The sequence below is a fragment of the Impatiens glandulifera genome, chromosome 1 (genome assembly GCF_907164915.1).
Source record: "Impatiens glandulifera chromosome 1, dImpGla2.1, whole genome shotgun sequence".
NCBI classification, from domain to species: domain Eukaryota; kingdom Viridiplantae; phylum Streptophyta; class Magnoliopsida; order Ericales; family Balsaminaceae; genus Impatiens; species Impatiens glandulifera.
The window spans coordinates 132,942,911-132,957,287 of record NC_061862.1 but is presented as its reverse complement, the minus strand read 5'-3'; the positions used below and the strand labels follow the sequence as shown (position 1 = coordinate 132,957,287).

General features: G+C 33.1%; 2 protein-coding genes across 4 annotated transcripts; one reads left to right on the top strand and one right to left on the bottom strand.

The window, feature by feature from the left end:
* Positions 1 to 905: 905 nt before the first annotated feature.
* LOC124919809 (CMP-sialic acid transporter 3-like) lies at positions 906 to 10,032 on the top strand. 3 transcript variants are annotated; one of them, XM_047460149.1, is made up of 17 exons: positions 913 to 1,035; positions 1,262 to 1,317; positions 1,454 to 1,644; positions 1,738 to 1,854; positions 2,801 to 2,857; positions 3,284 to 3,361; positions 3,949 to 3,993; positions 5,051 to 5,110; positions 5,232 to 5,354; positions 6,133 to 6,210; positions 7,158 to 7,227; positions 7,587 to 7,694; positions 8,760 to 8,893; positions 8,984 to 9,063; positions 9,194 to 9,242; positions 9,339 to 9,400; positions 9,577 to 10,032. In XM_047460149.1, exons 3-16 carry the CDS (start codon positions 1,480 to 1,482, stop codon positions 9,387 to 9,389), a joined length of 1,215 nt encoding a protein of 404 aa, XP_047316105.1. In that variant the 5' UTR covers positions 913 to 1,035; positions 1,262 to 1,317; positions 1,454 to 1,479; the 3' UTR covers positions 9,390 to 9,400; positions 9,577 to 10,032. The 3 variants fall into 3 exon arrangements, with proteins under 3 accessions (XP_047316104.1, XP_047316103.1, XP_047316105.1); XM_047460148.1 differs by having other exon boundaries at positions 906 to 1,317; positions 1,480 to 1,644; XM_047460147.1 differs by having other exon boundaries at positions 907 to 1,317.
* A 1,045-nt stretch (positions 10,033 to 11,077) lies between these two features.
* On the bottom strand, positions 11,078 to 14,092 carry LOC124919808 (putative metallophosphoesterase At3g03305). The gene is made up of 4 exons (XM_047460146.1): positions 13,643 to 14,092; positions 13,299 to 13,540; positions 11,578 to 13,068; positions 11,078 to 11,443 (listed from the first exon to the last, which is right to left on the bottom strand). Exons 1-4 carry the CDS (start codon positions 13,908 to 13,910, stop codon positions 11,324 to 11,326), a joined length of 2,121 nt encoding a protein of 706 aa, XP_047316102.1. The 5' UTR covers positions 13,911 to 14,092; the 3' UTR covers positions 11,078 to 11,323.
* Between the last annotated feature and the right edge of the window lie 285 nt (positions 14,093 to 14,377).

The window sequence follows — 14,377 nt, the reverse complement described above, 5'->3', positions numbered from 1 at the left end:
CATTTTCATTCACTAAAGAAAATTTATGAATTAATTTAAATTTGAAGAGGTTTTTCACAACAAGCAAGATAACCAATCGCGCGCTAAAATCCAATGTATTATTATAGTAGAGGCTCCTCCAAATATGTTCTCACATGAATACCCATTACATGGTATTTCACAAGGAGGATGATAATCAATCGCACTGTGATCCATTGGATCAAAGTAGAGGCTTCTCCAAATGTGTTCTCGTGTGAATACATTCACCCATCAAATGATATTTCACAACGAGAATCAGAATTTGGAGATTTTCCAGATGTAGTAGGAAATTTGACGAAATGACCCTCATAATAGGGGTAAATGAGCTGGTGACCAGCGCGTAATTTTAAATGCGTTGGTGACTACTTCATATTTTTTTCTGTCGTGAGACGCAACCGGATGTTATGTGAAAAGTCCACAAATCGCGAGACGCAACCCCAATTACAAGAAGCAACCGGCAATCGCGAAACGCAATTTTTTTTTTTGAAAAGTCCACAATCGCGAGATGCATTCGCGAGATGTATTCACGAAAGAACTTTTCACAGGCATCCGGTTGCGTCTCAAAACGGGGACAATTTCGTCCAAAAATTTTAAGTGGTCAGTGGCTATATTTATGGACGGATCACCCCTCATTTAAAACAATTATTAGGGTCATTCTGTCGTATTTCCCATGTAGGATAGACAATCACTTGATTGAATTAGAGAACTTCTCCATTTGTAGGATAGAAAATTGCATTATGATTACTTAGTAATCATATTATTTACTAATTATTTTTAATATATATATATGAAAATTTTAAATTGATTTAATGAGAATTAAAAGAAGTTGTTCGGCTTGAATGAGATGGATTTGAATGTTATCTCCATATGTAAGCTACTTAACAAACAATTCTAAATTTCATATTAGAAAGAAGAGAATTGTAGGGAAAGGTTTTGGCGTTGATCAAAAGAAACCAAAAATGGAAAATCGTCGTCTTCACTCACTCATTCCTCTAGAAGATTCCGACCAACCTGACGGTATATTCATCGTCTGTTTGTATGTGACTTGAAGTCAGTCATCCAGCCAGCCAGCCAGCGACGTTACAACCACACCCACGTGCAAATATATATTCTTTGCTATATTTATATACGTTTTTATTCTGGGATCCACATTTTCCTCATTGTTCGAGCGATCGGGGGCCAAGCTAATAATCCCCTTTTTACCATCCTAACTTCGTCTCCTTTTCGTATCGGATCAGATCAGATCAGATCTGATTGTTTCCTCCTCTCATCTTCGCCGATTTGATTATACTCTTTAAGGTACGATATACTTGTTGGGTTTCCTTTCTATATACTGAAAGATAGTAAATTTTGTTTGTGTTATTATAATAAGCGACCTGAATTATGACTGCTATGATGTATCGTTTGTATTACTGAATATGGGTTTTGGATTTAGGTTTCAATCACCTACTGTATTTGAAGATGAATGGGGCAACAGAATGCAGTGTTTGCCACTCTAGATTGTCGTCTCCATCAGCAAGAACGTTCTCAAAGGCATACGACAGGCGTAGGAGCAAAATTTCATCAAAAGTTCGTGCCCTCAATGTGTTATTGGTTGGTGGGGATTGCATTCTAGTTGGTTTACAGGTGATTCTGCTGAACATTTTGAAATTCTGCAGAAGAATCCATTTTTATAGAATATCAAACTCGCATTTATGATCTTTCTTCCTTTTCTTCTAGCCTATTCTAGTTTACATGTCTAAAGTGGATGGGAGTTTCAAGTTCAGTCCTGTCAGCGTTAACTTTTTAACAGAGATGACAAAAGTGGTATTTGCCATTGTTATGTTATTGTTGGAGGTATGTGAAGCTTCTCTATTTGATGGAATATGTCATGTCATCTTACCAAAGTTGTGCTTCTTATCTAGTAGTCTTACTTTCTTAAAATAATTTGTATTAGTCACTTATAATTAGATTTCAAATTTGTGCAAAATGTTTCATTTTGTTTTGTTGTTCTTGTTTGTGTTGAAACCACAACTATTTTCAATGTCTTTGCAAAACTTGTTTGTAAAGACAAATTTGGGATTTTATTTTAATAAAATGACAATAAGCCGTTTTACAAAAAAAAAAGCTTATTGATTTATTTTACCCACCCTAGGTAGTTCCGTGATAATGGACTTTTGGACTAAGGTGCTTATTACCATGAAGGCTCATGTTCGATTCTTATTTAAGCCCCAGATTAGTCTAGGTGTGCGAAAGTTTTTGACCTGAAAACCCAGGCTACAAAAAAAATGTTCTTGATTTGTTCAGAAAAATGTCTTGTTTTTTTAAGGAAAATTCATTGCAAGCTGCAGAAAATTCAAATATTGTGTCATTTTCAGAATTGAGTACAAGCAATTCAATAATATAGGTCCCAAATGAGGAATTGAGATCCTATCTTTTTTGTGGTATTAATGTTGTTTGTCTTCAGGTTTTATGTAGCATCATACCGAAAATCACCCAGAATTTAGTTGACATGTAGCATCACGTGTTAATGTACTCCAAGACCATCTAATAATATTTCCTTGTATTGGTTAACATATATGCAAATCCGAGTTCACATTTTAATTTGCTCCAAGACCATTGAATATACTTTCCTCATATTGGTTAATAAGTAGGTAAATCATGGTACATTGAAACATTAACAATGAAAGTTTTGAGATATGATCCCAACTTGTTTTATTTGTTAGCAATAGAGTTTGTTTTATATGGGGATCCTTTTGTGTGTGAAGGTTGAGTGTTTCTTGCTGGCCACATTCTTCTGCAGGCTCGGCAACAAAAAGTTGGAGAGAAACCCCTTCTCTCACCATCTAATTTGTGTCAGGTAATGAACTTGTTGATATCTGCTGCTTTTCTCATTGTTGTTACATTCAACCAAATAGATGCCTGACAATACCCGGTCAGTTTTTTCTTTTCATTTTGATGTTGTTTGCATACTTCATTTGAAAATGGCACAATCATGTAGCATATAGAAGTTGAAGGGGATTATTGAATTATGTTTCCAGCCAGACGTCCTTCTTCTACTAGTTCAACTTCTTTGCCAATATATTGGCGATACTTTCAACAAACATATTTTTTCTCAATTGTTCCTTTCAAAATGATGATGTTTGATCATTTGTCCTATTTTCTGTATATGTCTGATTGTACGTTCTACAACATTACCTTTTATCGATGAACAAACATGCTGCCATGCAAAGCTTACTGATATTTAGCTCATGACTCTGTGTCTCACGTTGTTTCTTCTCTGCAGGCAGCTCGAAACAATGTGCTCCTTGCTGTTCCGGCTCTTCTTTATGCTATAAATAACTATCTTAAGTTCACAATGCAGGTATTTAAATTCTTCTATAGCTTTGTGCATTTCATGTTTGCTTATCCGCTTGGGCTTCAAGGTTGAGCTAAAAACTGTGTAAAAGATAGCCATTTGGAAACACTTATGACCTGTTTTGGTATAGGTTTTTGTCAACTTGATCAAAATACAATATACTATATGTTCGGCACGAACCTCTAACTGGAAACTGACAAAAAAAAATTGGATCACAGTCCAAAAATTTGCCTCAATCACCACTTCTCATACTCGACGAAAAAAAAACACTTTCACATTTTATTTTTTTATTTGCGATTTTCTTTTGTGATTATGACAAAATACTAGTTTCCAAATAGGCTCATAATTTTCTGTTTTTGTATCTGGATTTGGATCAATAAAATTTTGAATTTGTCTATCAATAAGTTTTGTTTAAATATAATCTCATGTAGATACGTTTATGGATCCACAATTTTTGTAACCAAGTGTTTCCAAATGGGAACGTTTCATGGAATTTTGTTTTTAACTTTTGGACAGTTAGTAGTTGATCAATATGGACATATTAATTTGATGTTTGCTCTTCATTCCATTTTCATGGTGCTTTTTCTTTTCAGCTATATTTTAATCCATCGACAGTAAAAATGTTGAGCAATCTCAAGGTAACATTATTCTTATCCATTTTAGTTTTTTTACCACCTACAAGCTAGATGATCTTTATCCCATGATATTTGTAAATCAGATATGTGTAGGCTTTTGTTCGTTGCCATTACCAACAACTTTCTTTTCAAAGATAGATAGAGAATTTGTAATGGTTCAAAGCTCTTACTGTTTGTATGTTCTAGGATTGATTGTGAATGTGAAAAAGTTCTAATTCATTTGTTGGACTGTAACAGGCATTCTAATATATTAAAAACCTTCTTATGAATTAAATATAATATTATGTGCAATTTATTATGATCATTTATACTCATCTAATTCGTTCTGTATACGAGTGGTTTCTTGCTGCAATTTGGTCGAACTTTGGCATCAAATCTAACTATATATTTGTTTAAATTTTGTGAACCGAGCAAGCAATAAATCATACTCATTTAACTGCATTATGTTGATCCGTTTTTTACCAAGAAAAGGATGAACCTTTTATTGAGTAATGTGGATCCCTTTTTATATATATAGATTATGTAGTATTTCCAAAGAGATGAATGTGTGATATGTGGTGTTTCTACTTGTACAAAATGATTTATTGTTGGAAAATGTTTATGGCATAAAACTAGAACACATAAATAATAATTCTATTGTTTGTTCTTTCAAAAATATGCATAACATCAAACCATTAGAATGATCATTTCTCATTTGTCAAATTATTTCTGTAGAATTTTCTTAGGGATTGTTTGAAAAGAGTTCTGTTATTTTGAAAAAAATATTGTTTGATGAAAAGTGGATAAGATTATTTGGGTTAAGTGACCAAAATATACTTAGTATTTAATATTTTTAAAATGTTATAAAGAATAAAATAAGGATATTTTGGAATTTTCGTTGATGATTTGATGGAAAATGTATTTGTTGATGGAAAAATGGTTTATTTGGATTAAATCCAAATAATTCACATCAAACTAGGCCTTAGTAAATGCCTCTTGGGAATGATCTCCGCGGCCTATTCTTGTAGGCCCTTTTCTATCTCTTCCCATTTTATGTCCTGTAAAATTTGATTATTTGCAGGTCTTGGTTATTGCTGTTCTCTTGAAGGTTATTATGAGGCGTCGATTTTCCGTAATTCAGGTGAGTTTAAGTGACAGCTACTTTAGTATGCATGGTGTATAAGACGAGTTAAACTAGTACATATATATAGCAAGAGATCTACTACTTTTATATGTGTATGATGTTGAGCTGCATTTTACAGTGGGAGGCTCTTGCTCTTTTGCTAATTGGTATTAGTGTCAACCAGTTGCGCTCTCTCCCAGAGGGTACAACTGCTTTGGGTCTTCCAGTTGCAGCAGGGGCATATTTATGTACGGTGATATTTGTAAGTATGTAGCTGAAGGACTCTTTTCTTTTTATGTGTGGTTAGTTTATTCAAGGACATTTGCAAAATTACTAATTTTTGAAATAGTTGTTTTTTTTTTAAAAAAAAATTACTGTTTGTGACGTTTGAATAGTATAGTGGCGACATTCTGGTAGCAGATGCCATGCAGAATTCAAATATTTACAGAAGTAGATTCTAGGTTGTTATTGTCTGCTGTAGGAAGGGTCACTTTTCTTTATATCTGTTGATCTATCTCGATACTCTTGTATGATGCATGTTTAAAGGTACTTGTTATTAGGGATTAAGATTTATGACAATGTAACAATAAAAATAATATCTTCAAAGCTTTAGTTATTAAAAGACAACTTATAATAAGTCTGTCAAAATGACATTGAAGTCGTAAGACCTTGTCTTGGTACTTATACAATGAAACAGGACAAAGGAATTTATCTTACTGCCCTTAGAACTCCAATTCTTATTTTGTTTTAGCCTTACCTTTTACCCTTCAGACTCCTGTCCCTTAAACTTGTTTAGACTCTGAAGACTAATGTTAGGGTCACAGAATGGCTATTATGCTTGTAATTTGATAGTGCCCTAGGTCAGGGGTTAACATATCAGAGAGAGTCAAAGGAGCTGAGAGTGTTAAATCTTTCTGGTTGCAGTTTTATTTTATCTAATGAACAATCCTACTTATTTTTGCAACTAAGGAAAAACTTTTTTTCTTATTCTGGTATTCTTCTAACCATTATTATGACCAATTTTATTTGCCTTGATTCAGATCATTGTTCCATCTTTGGCATCAGTATACAATGAGTATGCTTTAAAGAGCCAATTTGACACAAGCATTTACATTCAGGCAAGTTCCCCGTCTTCTCTATTTTGTTGAATATCATACTGAACATGAATGGGGTGTTACTGAACTTTTAGCTCGCTTAGGATTTGATACAACCCTTGGAAGCACTTCTCCATTTGGACCTTGTTTGATGTGGGTTATTTGGGATTAGTTCCAAATAACCGGCTATTCATTCAACAATCTAATCATCAATCGCATCATTCAAATCATGAATTAAAATACCCTTTATTTGCTTAAAATATATATTTTTTCATTATATATTTATACCCCTAATATATTTTTAGCTAAATAGCCTACATCAAACAAGGTTATTTGAAAATAACCACTTGGTTATTGAAATAACCCTAGATCAAACAAGATATTGATGTCTTTCTAACTTTATGTTTACTTCAGCATTGATCTTGTTATGCAAGGTTCTTCGTAAACCGTGTATCTATAGGTTGGCTTGTGATTTCTCTGAATCTATTATAGTTTAAACCAAACAAGAGATAGATTCAGTACAAGATATCCAAGAATGATAACTAGAAATGAGATGTGAATGGAATAAGAATGGAAATGAGACCTTAGAAGAACTGAGATGTGAAGATATATTGATGGATGGTGAGAATACAGAGAGTTCATACAAAATACATAACACCCTCAACCTCACACCTCAGCAGCCCTTATAACAAAACCCTAGCTGCTCTCTCTCTCAGCTAACAAATGGCAGGCATTCGATAAAATAAAACAAGACCAGTAATACAAGGTTCCAGCTGGCCACAGAATAAAAATAAAACAGAAATGAAAATAGCATAATTATCTACTACTTCGCGGTCAACCGTAAGGCTCAGTATTGACTCATTACATTATCCGTCTCTTCTAGTGAACATTTGTGCTACCCATTTTAACCATATATTTCTGTGACCCTTATCTTCTACTGCCATTAACTTGAATTTGTGCATTTCTTGCAGAATTTGTTTCTATATGGTTATGGTGCAATCTTCAACTTACTAGCCATCCTTGGAACTGCTTTGTACAAAGGTGAGGAATGGTATTATCGTGTTGTAGTGCATTCATCTTCCACCCTTTTAGATTGGCCACTTTTTGTTCTTGGCTACTCAAAACAGCATATGAGTGTTATATTTTCTTTTATGATTGCGATGCAATGTGACATAGAATTAGATGAGAAAAGATTGAATTCGTGGAATTGAGATTAGATGAGAAGAGAAAATCTCAACTGCTAGGATGAGAATACAACTTGAGATGAGAAGAGAGAAAGATTTAGGTGGGAAACTAGAATTGCCAACTTAACCTTTATAAAGTTCCAGTCGTTCAATAATTATACATTCTGGATTATTAGTTTGTAATCTTATTAGGCTAAGCACTTGAAATCTGTTCAGGTCCTGAGAGCTTGGATATCTTTAAGGGACACTCAAAGGCAACCATGTTTTTGATATGCAATAATGCAGCACAAGGAATCCTGTCATCATTCTTTTACAAATATGCAGGTCTGTCTGGGTATACTAATCTATTATAGTTCAGAAATTTTGTGTTGTTTCTGCTAATAAGAAAATTCATTTGACCTATTTGTTATCACAGTTTACTATTTTAGGATCCATATCATTATCCAAAAAAATCTACTTTGTCGCGTAATAAAAACTTGCAATGATCATGATCTAGAAAATAGTTTTTATGCCAAATGAAGTTAAAAATCACACAATAATTTGGAAGATCCATAAAATAATATCTATACCAATTCAAACAATCATATTATAATCTCGGTGATGATCCAGAAAACAATCTTACTTATACCAAATGAAAAAAAATCTCGTCAATTTTTTCTTTGACGATTTTCCAGTGTGATTGAGATTAGGACAAAGCACCATTCACCAAATATCTCTCGTATGATTTTCTTTTTTTGTTTCTTTCTAAATTGTGTTCTCTGAATAATGTTTCATTCAAACCTTGGTCCTGTAGCATTTCTACAAAGGTGTGTGCCGACTTTAGATATTGGGCTGTTTTTGGTATGCATTTTTTTTCATCAGGATCTGATTCGGAAAAATTCTACATTCTTTATTTCGCCAAAAATAATGAGCTAGAAAATAATATGAATTATGATCCCAAAAAATCTCTATAACAAAATGTTACACTACAATATTAATCATAATCCAAAAAATCATCTTTATACCAAATGGAGTAAAAAATTACAATATAATCGTGAAAACAATCTTATCATGATATAGAAAACATCTTATAAAAAAATCATTCTCAATCTTAATTTTGGCGGTTTTCTAATGGAATCGTGATTTTGACAGGGATTGTGATAAAATACCAGTTTCCAAATAGGATATGGTTCGTAACAGAAATAATTGAAAAGACTGATGTGTTGTGGATTATCATATTCTTGTGTCTTTGTCACCAATAATATAAGCCATCCTAATGGTTTTTTTTTTTCTTTCTTATAAGCTGATCTCTTCTTGAAATCTTAAATAAATATGTAATCTAAAAAAGTGGACCTGATGTGAAAATGGATTATATTACACAATGAAGGTCTCTCTGTTCATTGCTTGCAGATACAATTTTGAAGAAGTATTCATCAACGGTTGCCACAATTTTTACTGGCATAGCATCTGCTTTTTTGTTTGGTCATACAATAACCATGAACTTCATTCTTGGGATTTCCATTGTCTTCATCTCTATGCATCAGGTTACACAATCTTTTCGTGTTCGCTTTGTTTCTACATTCCTTCTCTTTCCCGCTCTCTTGACTTAACTTAGCTTGTTTTATTTTCACCAGTTCTTTTCACCTCTTTCAAAAGGCAATAATGTGCCACAAAATGGTAGCTTGGAAATTATTGATGGTCCAAATAATTTAAGGTGCGATATTGTCTGCTTTCTTTCCACTAACCATGCCTTTAGATTTTTTTTTTGCAAAAGAAAATCATTTACATTGATATTTTTTCTATGATTTACTTGTCTATTTATATGAATTTTACTGGTTTGTCAGGTCAAAGGATAAATCCTTCCTTAATATGACAGCTGGGGCAAATGAGGATGTAAGGCTTCCTTCTTCTCCACCAGCCTCATGTGTAATCAATTATGCATGTAACATTTAAATGGTGTTCATTTCTTCTGTAAATTTCCTTTCACAGACTAGGCATCAAGTGGAACCAGATGAGAGAGCACCTCTCCTTCCCATTTAGACAAATATAGGGTAAGTTTTACTCTTCTCTGTTAAACCTTTTTTATTCTCTCCCATCTGTATTTTCTTTTTGAATGGAACAGTATTTGTTTTTGAAATGTTAAATTTTATATTAACTGGTTTGTCTGGAGAACAACTTCTAGTAATGCAAATAATGTCATAATATTAAATTTGAAACTTGGTTTCAGGAAATTCTGTGGAGCATTTGAAATCGTCCAACGGAATTTTGGAAAATTTAACAAGATATATATTTACCAGTTTGTAGAAAAGTTGACACACCGAGTAAAATGAGGCTTTAGTCTCCTTCCTGTGACTAGGAGAGCTGGTATAGGTAAAGGGAAATATATGGGAACTCAATTTTTACAATAGAAATTGTTGTATCTATGTTTATTTTCTTAATTTTAATGAAATATATTCAATTGCCCAACTCATATGTCTCTTTTGGTGATCCTGTGGAAGAAGCATGGGCATTCTTAATGAATCATTACCGGAATACAATAAAGACTGTTGGGTTTAGGGTTTTCTCAAAAATTGCTCACTCCCTAGCCATGATTGAATGTGTTTGTCTTCTATTGATGAATTCTTACTGTACTATAAACTGCATTATGAATTTGTGCTACTACTATCCTTGTGTAATTTGTGTGGCTGGCTTATGGCCAAATGTAGACTTGATAAATGATAAGTTAGCTGAAAGGTTCAACGAAATATTTTGGCATTGTCAAAGTTGTTAGTTATTTTATTTTTTTGAATTTAAGAAGCTTCGTTCAATTTAAGGCATTCTTAGTGAGAATAAAATTCGTCGATTTTTGCTATAGGTATTACCCTTGCCATTTTAATTACCTTAGTTATTTCTATGAAGTAATTTAGTTCTTAGAAAGATTTTTAGCCAATTTTAAATGATGAATCATGTTCATGCTTATTCAAATTATCCCTACATATACTTATAGATAATAACCCTAATACCTTAATTTTCCACCCTTTAAAATGCATCCATTTATCTGATTGAGCTTAAATTTTAGATTATTATTTTATTAAAAACTAACTTACATCCAGATATCTGAAATGTAACTGAATACCAAAAAAAAAAGTTTATAATTTCATACTAAACTCCATAGTAAAAAAATTTAGTTATTCCTGTCAAACTCGATATGTTGCTAAATATAAAATTCTAGAACATAAGTCTGTTTATTTATAGAGATTTAGACTTGTATTGTTTCCAAAGTTGTGTATATAATATTTCATAGAAACCATTGTAATTAATTCATGCAAAATACTAAAACTAATAGCCATTAATTTTTCTTCAAAATTTTCTTTAATAATATCTGACTTGGTATCAAAATTATACATCTAGAAAACACTCCCATTCGATCCAATGGAAAACCAATTGAATTTTCATTGCAAAGTCTTCAAGATTCTACAACGCTCGAATGGAAAACCAATTGAATTTTCATTGCAAAGTCTTCAAGATTCTACAACGCAATCAAGCAAGCTTAATAAACAAAATTTTAGCGTGAAAGAAGTCCCGAAAGAATCAATGATTTATTCATTTCAGTTACTGGCTTACTGCAATAAAACAATTTCTAAAACTGCTGTAAAACAGGCTAACTGAGTTGGTCTAGCAGCTTGACAATTAAAGAAAAATCTTTTAAAAGAGAAGTAGAAGAAAATAAAACTCTTCTATCAAAAATAAAAAGAAAGAGCCAATTATTCACTCCAATTGCCAATTGGTTAAAATGTCTATACATCAACCTTGTCTTTGGAATATAGGAGAAATCAATGATAATGATGATGAGATGAAAATAATAAAATATATCTCAAACCCCCCAAGAATCTCTATGAAGCCATATTTTCTACAAGGCCTCATCTAACTAAAGTAGTATGAGTCTCACCCATGAAGAAGAAGTAAGTGTTTTTAGACGAAATTCAACAAAATTCTCAAGAGATCTTCATGGTTTTGTAAATGACATGAGCCAACAATATGGGTACAAAGAAACTGTAAATAGGAAAATGGATAAGTGGGTTCATCTCATATGCTTTCACAAGTGCTCTGCACCTCTGCAAAACAGAAAAACAAAACAAAAAACCATTAACTAGAGATATAATAGAGTCACTTTCTATTCAATATCATTTCATTTATGTCATTACAAAACCATGGAAACTAGAAAAAACTTGATCCATTTGTTTCCTACCTTGAAATGTTTCCAACAAATTGCAGCATAAGCCAAAACTAGAAGTTTCCTAATCCACCGACTCCCAACAAAACCATTAGAGCTTCCATTTCTATTATCATCTGCTTTCTTGCCCGATTGAGAATGAACATATTCTCGATATGCAGTCCTTTCAGCAGCCAATCCTATGCTCACCAAAATAGAAGGCAGCACCATCAACAATAGATGGGGAAGAACAACTACTATTATATCTGGAGATCCAACAAATGTAATATTTCTGATATCATTATCTGACTTGAGAACCCAACCTTTGTAAGTCATATATCCTCGAGTCTTCTCATCTGAAAAGACACGTCCATAAATCCAAGGGAAAAGTATGAGGTAGAAGAGATAGCTTAAAGTACTTGACCATACAAAAGGAACCTCATACATCTCGCTTAAAATCCAAATTATGCCGTTCAAAAAGGTTTTTTCACCTTTGAAGTTCTTAAAACTGTATTGCCTCTTTGAAAACATAAGGAACACCTTTGGAATAATAAGAACGGATAGAATAACAAAATAGAAGGACCATAGCATTGGGTAATATAAAGCATCCCATTGACAACCCATGACCAAGAACTCTTTCCAAGTCCATGAGAACTTAGAGCTAAGGCCATTGATGGAAAATGGCCTAAGTTCAGTCAAAGTTGATTCTCCATTAATGTCAATGACCTCAATTTGTAACCAAAATCTATTGGGAGATGGATCCTCAAAAGCTTTGAAATTCCAGGGAGCCATATATAGATTTCCTGTTGAGGAAGAATCGGAAGCACTATTTGTCATTGATTCTTCCAAAACAATATGAAGATTGCCTGAACTCAAATCGTGGATTCTAACCGTCACTGATTCAATAGGGAAAACAGAAAAAACCAAAGCTCTTATTGTCATATAGGATGAAAGGTCCTGAGAACATTCATTTGACATGAAACGTGAATCTAGAGGAAAAGTTGGAAAAACGATGGTCTTTCTAGCTCCTAACTGGAAGTCAATGTCAAGAAACGAGACGTGTCCTCTGTCAACAGCCAAAATACGCATAACTTTACTCTTCCTCCAATCACCCATTTCCCATTCCCAGAATTCTTTAACAGGTGAAGAGGAACAGTTCTCTTTAAGTACATTATTGTTCTGGATTTTAGGGGAAAATAAGATGGAATCAGTTGAATAGTGATGCCTCTTCAAATTCTTACCAAATTTAGTATGCAAATGTCCACATAAGTAAGCAGATAGAGAATGGTTGAGGAAAATGTCCTTCAGGGTGATCCCTGATTCTGATGCTGCTGAAAATGATAGTGGGAAATGACCAAACGCAATCTTGGTAACTGGTTCTGAAGATTTAGTATCCCACTGAGAGAGTTTTGAATCTATTTCGGCTAATAAACTGTCAGTTGGGTGTCCAAAGAGATTAGTAGGCCCACGCAACTCGACTTTCGATGCAGTATCTAATCCAAGAAATAAAACTTTCCTCGCACCATTCTGATTCATCACAAACAATGGAGACAAAACTTAGAAAGAATGAAACATCATCTGCATAATGTTCTCAAATTTTAAAAACAACATTTTGAACCTTTTTTACAATGAGATCAGAGAAACGTAAGCATGAATAATGAAAAGGAACATAAACATTGTCTCCATTACTTCCCAAAATCATATAAAACAGATCAAATAAAACTGGCAGTTAAAATGCTCAATGATTGATCACTAACCTGAAGAGTTAAAGCATTGACCAGGCCACTTCTACCCAACTGTGCATTAACACTATATCTTGAATAGAAATCTGAAGGAAAGCCAACAGCAGGCATACCAAAACTGTCATGATTTCCTCTTAAATCATAAAAAATGTTCTTGTTGAGTCCACTTTCTTCAACAACATGTTTCAGCGTATTCTGGTATTCAACCCATTCAGTTTCATCTTGTTTCATTACCAGCATATCTTTACTTTTCCCATCTGATATTGAAATTGAAATTACAAATTGTTCTAAATATACAAATACAATCAACCCACTAAAGAGAATGTGAGGATGGATAAAGACAGTAAATAAAGTGTGACCTGTGAGATCTCCAGTTAAAAGGACCAATGAAGGGTTAACCAAGGAAAGAGCAGGACCGATTAGTTCCTTAAAGTCTTGAGCTCGCTCGGGATTATGAACACTGAAATGGAGGTCAGAAAGCTGAACGACCCAGATGACATCTTCTGGACCTCCTACCACATCTATAATCTCGCTCTTCGGATCATCCAAAATGTGTTCAGCTTTGAAAGAACCAGCGGGCATAGAGACAAACAAGAGAAGAGAGAATATCATAAACACGATACCCATTATTCATTCATTCAGCTTCGTAACTTCGTTCAATTGGTTCTCTACTCCTACTAATTTCGATGAATAATGAAGTCAATGATCATCATCTTCTCGGTCGCATTGAAGAACTGTGTTTGCACGCTAGCTCCGGCCGGCCACCGCAATTAGAGGAAACTTTCCTTGTTCCGTTTCTTTGCCTAATTATTTTTATTTTTACTTTTTTTCATAGTTTTTTCTTTCAAACAAAATTAAATAAAAATTTGTAGACTCAATTTTTTTATTTTACACTGTTGTTTGGTTAAAGAGTGTAATATTAAGAATTATAAAGAGAATTGAAATTAGAATTTTAATAATTTTTTATAATTTTTAATTTTATTTTTTAGTTCAAAATTAAATTTCAAATTTTATTTTATTTTTATATTTTTTTAAACAAAATAACTTATTGTTTTATCATTTAAAATACAATTAAAGTTTTTAGTTTAATCATT

Bases quoted from the DNA above. Each gene is read 5' to 3' on its own strand.
- LOC124919809 (XM_047460148.1), top strand. From the start codon at position 1,480: ATGAATGGGGCAACAGAATGCAGTGTTTGCCACTCTAGATTGTCGTCT. The intron at 5,111-5,231 runs GTGAGTTTAAGT...TGCATTTTACAG, and splicing joins GTCGATTTTCCGTAATTCAG to TGGGAGGCTCTTGCTCTTTT. The intron at 7,695-8,759 runs GTCTGTCTGGGT...CATTGCTTGCAG, and splicing joins ATTCTTTTACAAATATGCAG to ATACAATTTTGAAGAAGTAT.
- LOC124919808 (XM_047460146.1), bottom strand. From the start codon at position 13,910: ATGGGTATCGTGTTTATGATATTCTCTCTTCTCTTGTTTGTCTCTATG. The intron at 13,541-13,642 runs GTCACACTTTAT...TTTCAATATCAG, and splicing joins TTTAACTGGAGATCTCACAG to ATGGGAAAAGTAAAGATATG. The intron at 11,444-11,577 runs GTAGGAAACAAA...TCTGTTTTGCAG, and splicing joins TTTGTTGGAAACATTTCAAG to AGGTGCAGAGCACTTGTGAA.